General features: G+C 35.6%; 1 protein-coding gene across 1 annotated transcript in view; it reads left to right on the top strand.

Annotated features, from left to right (window-relative positions):
* LOC104072973 (unconventional myosin-Vc-like) overlaps positions 1-10,387 on the top strand; it is a gene marked incomplete at its 5' end in the record, with an annotated part of 25,660 nt that overhangs the window by 11,655 nt on the left and 3,618 nt on the right. Inside the window, 12 exon segments of the mRNA XM_009572602.1 lie at positions 211-391; positions 972-1,065; positions 1,876-1,939; positions 2,026-2,106; positions 2,494-2,674; positions 4,800-4,894; positions 5,689-5,751; positions 5,967-6,132; positions 6,390-6,477; positions 7,188-7,283; positions 8,253-8,407; positions 9,565-9,654. Of these exon segments, the coding sequence (XP_009570897.1) occupies positions 211-391; positions 972-1,065; positions 1,876-1,939; positions 2,026-2,106; positions 2,494-2,674; positions 4,800-4,894; positions 5,689-5,751; positions 5,967-6,132; positions 6,390-6,477; positions 7,188-7,283; positions 8,253-8,407; positions 9,565-9,654 (1,354 nt within the window).

The raw sequence follows: 10,387 nt of genomic DNA, 5'->3' as shown, positions 1-10,387 counted from the left end.
GTAGGGAAATCCAGGGACATTCTCATTTATCCCATTATCATCCATTTTGTAGATTGATTCTGAGGATGTAGGATAGCATTTTCAAGTAATTATGGTTCATTTAAGTTTTCTTCCATGAAACATGTCCTTCAGTTAAAAAAAAAAACCAAAGCCCACTCTTTCACTCACAAATTTAGGAAAACAAAACCACCTTTTCGTTGTCTTGTTTAGGATACTTGAGAAAAATTTCCAAAATCAGAAGCAGGACTATGAAAAGGAGATTGAATTACTCAAGGAAGAAATTAAGATTCTGAAAGTGGAAAAAACTCAGCTACAATATCAAATTCAGCAAGAAATTGTCATTCAGGATGGCTTGAAAATGGAAGTAGGACAACTTACAAAACAAGCACAGGTAAAGTATGATGCATTTCATTTTGGAGTCCTTGCTAGATAAAGCAAGTAGAGAATGTGGGTGTTTCATTTATACATTATCTTCACTAATTTTTTTATCTCCTGTGCATTTTTAGAAGAAGTTATAGTTAATTAGCTGTATTTGATACACCACTATGTTGCATTGTTTTCATGTAGTACACAATATGAGTAAGTTATTGCTCGCAGAAATAAGTGCATGTTTTGAAGAGTAATTGTGCCTGAATATTTATGCGTTTTTTTCTTCCTTTTTCCAGGAAAGTATTAGTTTCTCAGGGGATTTTTCATGAATGTAGTTTATAAACTGAACCTGAAAATAGTTCTTTTGTGTAAAGTCACATTTTTTTCTCTGAATCGGTTCCATGACACAAACACGTATGTTTTCACTATATCACATTACTGTTCTGCTCTGATGCCTGAGAACCAGATGCTTTAAGCACAACACGTTTTAAGCCTTTTACCATATGAACTTGTTCTCAATTTTAATTATCTTTATGATTTAACTGATGCTTAGCCCTTGTCATTTACTCCTTGTCTCAGTCTATAATTTTTGTCTGATTCAGAAAATACCCGAGTTGCAAAAGGAAATTGAACTGCTGCAGACACAAAAATTGGATGTTGAAAAGCAGGCCCAGTCACAAAAGCGAGAATTGAGGGGTAAGCTACATACTAGATAATTCAGAGAACTTACCAAGTACAATGTGAACCAGGCCAGTTTAAATTGGTTTCTTCCATGTTAGCTTTGACAAAAACCCAGTTCTCTTTCCCATCTCGTAGTGATTTCATTCTGTTCATACCTTTACTTGCAAGGGGGAAAAAGCCAACAGGCGAGTTCTACAAAGTGATCGCTGAATACTGAGACCTGGGGTACCCCTTTGAAGAAACTCTGATTTCAAACATTTCTCCTTTGTGTTTAAAAATCAATACTAATAATTTAAACTTCACTTAAAATTTAACAAGTAGCTTGTAGAGACCCAAGAATATGGAAACAATACATTATCTAGCTTTCATTCATGCTATCTTTAGCCTTAGGTCCAATAAACATCAAATATGCTTAAATAACTTGCTGAGTTGGGTTCTCTTTGGGAAAAGGTGCTTAATAAGAAGTACTACTGTTGCGCACTTTGTTCAGTGCTAACAATGCCATAGAGCAAATCTGTATCTGCAGCATTTAATGTAGTAACCTTGCCCTAGATGATGACACATTATCTATACAACTCTAGCAGTTGTCCAGATTCAGAACAGAAAGATGTAACTTTGCATTCAAAGTTTGATGTGTGTAGAAAAAAAAACAATATTGGTGGTATACCTAAGTCCCTCATCATATTCTTGTAGTAAATCAGATGTATTTACTGAGTACCAAGAAAGAAACTTGTAGATTTAGGAAGAGGTTGGTTTGATTTTTATAATCAAATTTCATTTGAAATGCGCAGAGAAAATTATTCATGTAGTGAACTTTTTTTCCAGAAAAGATGTCAGAAGTTACAAAACAGCTTCTTGAAAGTTATGATTTTGAAGATGTAAGAAGCAGGTAATTTTGTTCTGAGGTCTCTTTAAAAAAGCTTAAGAAATGCATTTTGTTCATCTATACACTAATGATACTGCCTTGTATCCTAGACTCTCTACGGAGGATTTGGAACACTTAAATGAGGATGGGGAACTTTGGTTTGCTTACGAGGGATTGAAAAAAGCTACAAGGTTAGTTCAGTTCTTCAATGTTTTCATAACTCCAAGCTGTGATCTAGAAAATAAACAGAAAGATCAGTGAGTAACTGATTTGACAGTGCAATACTGAAGATTTGTTTAAGAAATGAACAAACACTACATTATATGACTGGCTGAGCAGCTTAAAATCACTTTAACAAACTTTTACTAAGTCAGTGAGATAAGTGTGTATGTGTCAGTCGGGGAAATGTGTTTCCTCTGAGATATCATGCATAACGTTCAACTCCCTTAATGCACAGGTGATGTAATGGAATTGTCTGCGTGTTAACCACAGTACTTTGTTTTCACTTTGTTTTAAACTTGACCCATTGCATTGAGGTCGTACGACATCTGCCATGTTCTTTCTCCTTTTTTTAACAGAGTATTGGAAAGTCATTTCCAGTCTCAGAAAGAAATATATGAAAAGGAGATTGAAGGTTTGAACTTTAAAATTGAACATCTTAGCCAAGATATTAATCATCTACAAAAATTATTTCGAGAGGAAAATGACATAAATGATGGTATTCGACTTGAAGTTAGCAGGCTAACTTCAGAAAACCTGGTAAGACCAAGGTGTAGTAAAGCAAAGTATTTTTTTGTTACTTAGTAATACAATCCAAATGTCTTTGTGGCACAAAGCCCTCAAAAATCTTGCGTTCATGTCTTTGAAATCTCAAGGTTTGAACAGATACGGTCATCTAAGATTGCACATCCATACAGACTCTTCCCCTGCATGCTGGGGTAGTGTGTTAGGAGGCAGCCAAATTTATTGTCCGAGTGTACAGCTTGTTGGGGCAGCCTCACAGAGGCTTTTTCCCTTCTGTTTTGCGTAAACCTGAATTGAGGTTTGATTGTAATCATAGAATGGCAAAATACCATTTTACAAACTCTGGCTTGGTGCGTAGTGCACGCACAGGCTTTGGCTTCTCTTGTTGATAGCTAGGAAGACACTGAGAGTCTTTAGAATGCATTTGAACCCTTGTACGCTTATGTGGCTGAATATTCAGATTTTATAAAAGATGTTTTGAACTTCAAAATGTTGCCAGGATGTCCATTGCTGAGCTCATACAAATATTTTGGTTGTGCTTTTTGCAGTTTCTCAACAATGCAAGGAACTTTTGAGGGGTGTAATAATTTCTACAGATATGCAGCTTCATACTGGAAGTCATGAAGAAACAAGTATTTATTTAGGTTTTTTATTTACATAGAATTTTAACTAAAAAAAGAATCGGAGTTTTAGCAGTGACCAGAAAGTTAGCTCACCGTACCTTTTTTAATACCTACCTAATTTAAACTACTTGTTTGATAATTAAAAAAAATAGCTATTTTTTGGTCAGGCCATATATTTTTCTGATGGAACACTTTCGGTATTTCAGACTTAATGAAAAGCAGTTTTGTGATGCTGTAACTTCCTATGGGTCAGTATTATAACATACTGGGTCTGTCTGGGATGGGGTTAGCTTTCTTTGTAGCAGTCCATATGATGCTGCGTTTTGGATTTGTGGGCAAAACAGTATTGATAACACGACAGTGGTTTGGCTGTTGCTGAACAGAGCTTGCACGGTGTCAAGGCTTTCTCTTTTTCCTGCTCTGCCCCACCTCGGCAAGGTAAGCTGGGGGTGGGCAAGAAGTTGGGAGGGCACACAGCCCGGAGAGCTGACCTGAGCTGACCAGAAGGATATCCCCTACTGTATAATGTCATGCTCAGCTATAAAAACTGAGGTAGAGGAAGAAGAAAAGGGGGTGTTTGGCTTTATCTTGACTTTACCTTGACCCAGATGTTTTCTCACTTCTGCTCTTCCTATTCTCTTCCCTGTTCTGCTGGGGCGTAGAGTTGGGGGTAGGCGGGGAGTGAGCATCTCTGTGGGTGCTTGGCTGCTGGCCAGACAGGGTCAGCTCACAGCAACCAGCTTCAATTTCCATTGTACTGAGGCATTCAAGTTCAGAATTTAGTTACTTCATTCTTTCCCTGTAGTCAGAAGACAGAAGTTAGCATCTGTTTCTCAGAAGCCTCTTTAAAGCTATTTCTGTCTCTCAGGTTGACAAGTTCTATGATTTGATAGTGAAGAACCAGACACCTGTGGGATTTAGGGCAGTTACAGATTTGTGCAGCTCTGAGGCTCTCCCCACCAGAGGGCAGCTAAGCATATCAAGTTGCTAACAAATTGCAGGCAAGGCTTAAGAGTCTAATTAAAAAACCTGTCTAACATAAGGAAGTGCTATTATTCCAGAAGATAGTATATACCATATTATTTTTCTGCAGAGTGAAAAATAACTGAAGAAATATTTTCAAAACAAAGTTACTGAAATTGAAAATATAAGGAAAAGTTACTTATAATATTTTTTAAAAATGCTTTTATAACATACTGAGTTTTTTCCCAATGTTGATGGAGCTAGGGAAATTAAAGCCATGATGTAATTTCATTTAAACTAGAACAGAAGAATGGTAGTACTGGGCCAGTCCAAACATCTAGTTAGCTCACTATTTCATTTTTAAGAGTGGCCAGCAGCAGATGCCTCCAGGAAAATTAAACAAGTCAGGGAAGCAAGTAGCAGTACTCCCTCACAGTGTCTCCCCAGTCTTTGACTATTTGCAGTTGAAGGTCTTCCAGTGTTGTAGGAACTATTGCAGACATTTGAAAAGAAGGAAGGTGCTGAAGTACACAAATCTTCTTTTTCTCTAAAAGGTGATCCCAGATCTTAAACAGCAAGTTTCTGAACTTGAAAATCAAAAATTAGATCTCGAAAACCGTCTTCAAGAACACACTGTAAAGTTGAAAGGTAAAGTACCAATATGGTCCCTAGTCTTACAGTTGTTTAAGATAAACGTGATGAATTCCCTATATTTGAATTTTTAAAAGCTGAAGCAATATTACATGATAACTTCATTGCTGTATTACTTACTTTCTTGCTAGTAAAATGTAAGAAACACAATGAAAAAATGTATAATTTATATCTCCGTTACTGAAGAATAAAATATATGCAAGTATGTATATTTTTTCTTTTTTCAACCTTTTTTAGGTCATTCAGTGCTATGGTTTGGATGTCTGCAAGTGTGTTCAGTAGGGCTCTGCTAAGAATATGTGTAATGGAGTATGCCCTTTGGGAACAGTCATAAAAAGGAAAGATGCTTTGGAACTTAAGGCATACTCTATGAGGTAGACTTCAGAGGGCGTTGAAAAATTCAGAGTGGGAGATGGAGGGAAAAGTTCTTGCTAAATTTAATTGTTTGAAAGTTCTTCTCAATTTAGGAAAGCATACTTTGCTGAGGTTTCTGAGTCTCTCTAACTGAAGTGTCTTCCTAGACAATTGATTTAAAATTTGCAAGTAGTTTTACTGCCAACTGCAGGAAGTTAGTAGTGTCAAAAAATTCCTCATCCCATATAATCTTCTGTGTGGTGTGGAGTAGTCAGGTATTTCTCCGATACATTATCGGGCATGTCACTCAGTTTCGTTGGATGAAACAAAATTACGAGTGTAAGAGGAAATGTACTGAATACTAGTACAGAACAGTAAGCAAATGTGATTTTTTTTCTTTTTCTTTTGTTTTGGGTTTTGTTGCTAATTACTACTGAAAAAAATGAAAGAGATGTCTAATCGGCTGCATTATGAGCTAGAAGGGGATAGAACACAAAGACGGTAAATATTTTCTTTTTTTTTTTTTTTTAACGTAAGAAATGTAGTTGCCATAAGCTGGGGTAACAGAGTCACTTAAACTCTTTAAAGTACCACATCCAATGTAAGATTTACCTTACAGCCTTGCGTACAGTTAATAAGTAATGGACAAGTATGATACAAGAATGCTTTAACGAAAGAAGAGTAAGAGACAAAGTTTCCTATCTATCTATTCTTAGAACAAATGAGGCACAGAATGAAATAGACATAAAAGAAAAAGAGAGACTGAAAGTCACAACCCAAGAAATTGAGGGGCTGAGCAATGGTTTGATGCAAGATGAAATCCAGGATGAAGTAAAAAGCAAGATAAAGCAAGAAACAACTCGACTTACTGTGGAAAACATGGTGAGGAAATGAAACTGTCATTAAGAAACTGTACCTGAAATGCAGGATAAAAAGAAAGAAATCATGGTTTCCTGGTATGGGCAGGATGTTTTCCCAATTCACCGGGGGAGAAAAAAGATATGAAGGTTTCATGTTTCTTCCACCAAATATAAGTAAAAGCACATCATAGTGCTCCTTAATTGTGGCAATAACATGTAACAGTAGAAGACTTTTTTTAGTGGTGGTTGCTCTGAACTCACTAACTTTGATTATTACAGGATCTTGAAGAAAAACTGGACATGAAAGATAGAATAATAAAAAAATTGGAGGATCAGATCAAAACTCTTACCAAGACTATTGAAAAAAGTAAGATACTGTTACGTGATTTTATTTTTTTAAATACGGATTTGGATGTTCAGTGTGTGTTTGAAAGAAAGTATATTTAAAAAAAAGAAAAAGGTAGGGTTTGGGGTGGCATTAGAAATTTTAAAACCTCAGAAAAAAGTGCCAGGGAACCATCAACAAAAGCCCTTTCCTGTATGGTTTTTTTCCCAGCTAAATAATGGGTGCATATGGGACCTAGACTATACGATAAAAGATTACGCCAGAGGCATCAGGTTCTGTCAACAAAAGTTAATACATACCCTCACACAAACTGTCTCTGAGCCAGCAGAATGTTAGTTTTGCATCAGATGAGTATCTCCTCCCATGACCTTCAGATGGCAGATGGTTCCTGATTTAGTTAGTTTGTACAAAGCTCTTATACAGCAAGTAATTCTTCACTATAGAATACACTTCAAAACGTTGCAGAGGTGACTAATGTAGAGCTGTATTGTTACCGTTTATTTGTCTTATTAGTGCAAGTAATTCCACTGAATCCAGTGAAAATAATCACATCAATAACATAACTGTTATTTAACTCATAATGCTTGGAACAATAAGCTAAGAATGTTACTGTGAACAGGGCCCGTGCTCTGTTTATTACAGAGAAAACTGCTTTTCTCCAATAGTTTGTTCTAACGTGAATGTTAGCTTAGCCATTTACCTGCAGGTAACAGTGCTTTTGTATTTGACAGCTGAAGCTCATGTGCCAACTTTGTTCAAGGAGTATGTTGGAATGATGGAGTACAAAAAAGAGGACGAAGAAAGGATCGTTCAAAATCTGATCCTTGGTATTTTAGTAACACTTCAAATTTTATCAGTAGTCAATGATATTCAGTATAGAACACTACAACAAAAACTAGAAGGAACTATATTTCACTTATGTTCAAAGTTGCCTTTTTTCTACTCTCTTACCACTAATACGACTTGGAGGCTCTATATTGCTCTTTTTCTACTGCCAGTCATTTCAAATACAGAAGTGCTTTATCTGCATAAAAATCATTTGTCTGACTCTACATAATGCTGACTCTATTATCTTTCTTATTATTTATTCACTTATAAAGCTATAAATCTCAAGAGCGCTCCAGGGACTTGAATTTACTTTCTTCCTGGTCATCTACTAAGTCTGTAAGTCATTGGGCTTATATCCATGTGTGATGGATTACTCCCCTGTCTGTCCTTTCCATATCATTCTTTTCACTGTACTTTCACGTTTCTCTTGTAGAGGAATTTTGTCCTTCCTCTGAGTTATTTCACAATATCAATCTTACTACCAAAGGTAGTAAGGTACATTAGTACCTTAGTAAAGGTACTACATTACATTAGTAAAGGTACATTAGTACCCTTATAAACTACTGCTTGGAAACATCATCTTCCTTTTCTTGTCGTCTACTTCAGCCTTGTGAATGTTTATATTTTTGTGAACAAAGGTGTATCATTAAGCAATGCCAGAATTTGGTGGGGCCTCCAGTGGGTAGTTAAATACAAATTGCTTTTTGAAGTTGTGCTGTCTGGCATAGGCCATGCTGAATCTTAGAATTTGCTACAATACTCTCCTATTACTCTGGAAAACTTAATTAATACTCTTACGTGAACAATACTGTTACAGAAGTTTTCAAAAACAAGCAATTAATCAGTAAATCAATTACCAAGTGCCTGGTCACTGAAGAGATAAACCCCATAGTGCTTGTCTTTTTCAGAATGATACATTGAATTACTGAATTTTTGTATAATAAACCTGATGACTCTCCTTTATGCAGATTTAAAGCCACGTGGAGTTGTAGTTAATATGATACCTGGCCTTCCAGCTCACATCCTATTCATGTGTGTGAGGTATGCAGATTATCTGAATGATGCTGACATGCTGAAATCTTTCATGAATGTAACCATTGATGGTATCAAACAAGTTGTTAAGGTAGGAATTATGTTTGGTTGTACTGTGCTTTTTGATTTTTTTTTTTTTTTTTAATGTAAGGTTTACAAGATGCATGCATAATACCTGGGGAACGCTCACACTTTCATTGGCTAGTATTCCTCTAATAGAATAATAATAATTAGTGACACTCTCTTTGAAGTTTGTAGTAGTATCCCTGTTAAGCCGAGAGGTAAGATTCTACTGTGCTGAACACAGAATGCACAGAATGCATTAACAGAAATTATTTTTATCTGAAGAGCTTGTTGACAGAATCATTTAAAGTATTTTACATTTTACCATGAGTAGCTAATTAGGTGAGGTGCACCTGTGCTTTCATCACTGGTAAAAGTCGGATAGGCAGAAATGAAAGTTAGTATGTTTGGCAGAAGGCAAGTATCGGAATATTAAGAGGATTTTACACTGCTGTTTTACTAGTGTAATGTTTTTTTGACATGTCATTTGGTACTGCAGCATTAGTACCCAAACGATTAAAGTTATGTTGCCAGCCAGTTTTCAAAATCAAGTTATAAACAAGAATTATTAACCGGTTGTCTCATCTACATTACAAATTCAGCTATGTGAATGCTTTATTGTGGATTTATAATGCAGTAAAACACGAGGCATGCTTTCTAGCACAGGCAGGAATGGACTATGGTTTATGCAGTTGAATTTGTGGTATAGAGAATGCCTATAGTTTGTTCACAAGCAAATTTATACCACAGTTTATCCATTAGGAAAGCTTGTGTTTACTTAGCTAACAAAAATAAAACATACTTACACATAGTTAGAATTGTGCTTATATGTAGTTTTGTTTGTGTATACAGGCATTGTTCACACTTTTTTGCAGGAAGGCCTCTGGTACACTACAACACTATACATAGAAATGTGTAAAACTGTTTGTTTCGGTCTTATTTAGCCAGTCTGTCATTTAAGAAGACTTAAATAGTGTTTACCAGATAAAAGAAGGATCTTTGCTATGTGTATATTAGCATGAAAACACAGCATGATTTGTTCAGCTAGCATGTTATAGATGCTGTATGCTCCTTCTGCTATATATGGGCTCTATTATACCAATTCTATAGTGGTCTTAAGTTTAGTTATTAAAGTAACTTCATCAGGCAGTACCCTTGTAAGATTGCGTTACTCATCATTTTCAGGAACATTCAGAAGACTTTGAGATGTTGTCATTTTGGCTTTCCAATACATATTATTTTCTTAACTGTTTGAAGCAGTACAGCGGGGAAGAGGTAGGAATGATTTCATCAAATAATTCCATTACTTTACTTGTGATAGACTTCAATCAGAATTAAAAATAGTGATAATAGGTAATTATTCACCAGTTCACCACTGTTGCTTCCAGATACTTAGATATTCATATTGCTCTGCAGTAATGTTATATGTCTTACACAAATAATAAGACAGTATAGAACTAACAGATAAGTGAAATCAAGGAAATGTTAAAGTGCTAAAGTAGGTTAAAGACATGACGTGGAAACTGCTACTTAATTTGAACTCTTCCACAGGAGTTTAATGTGAGCTGGACTTCAGAGTCCAGCTACATACGCATATAAAGAACAGTTTTACTATTTTATAATTGTGACCATTCAAACACCTACTGCTACCAATATGAGATTACAGAAGAAAACCTCAGGAAAGGAGCTAAACAATAAAATACCCATTTTTTTTCCTTACTTCACTTGCTTGTTTAAGCTAAGTTTTATCCTGAAATACAAAATTCTTCTAAAGTCTTTTAAATTGCAAACTCTTACTATATTTTATTCCTAGGTTTTATAAACTTAGGTAGACTGAACTGAAATTGCATAGGCACATCTGAATATAGTCTTCAGGATTAAAGCAAAGAGGTACCATAAAGCCTTGGAATCACTGTGTACTCTCTAAACAGCAGTACTCCCTCTTGTGGTCATATCGATAACATCTAAAGAGCAGTGGAGAATTGAAAACATTCAAACTTAATTAATA

Source organism: Fulmarus glacialis, unplaced genomic scaffold (assembly GCF_000690835.1).
Source record: "Fulmarus glacialis isolate BGI_N327 unplaced genomic scaffold, ASM69083v1 scaffold25982, whole genome shotgun sequence".
Classification (NCBI taxonomy): domain Eukaryota; kingdom Metazoa; phylum Chordata; class Aves; order Procellariiformes; family Procellariidae; genus Fulmarus; species Fulmarus glacialis.
This window is presented reverse-complemented; position numbering and strand designations above follow the sequence as displayed.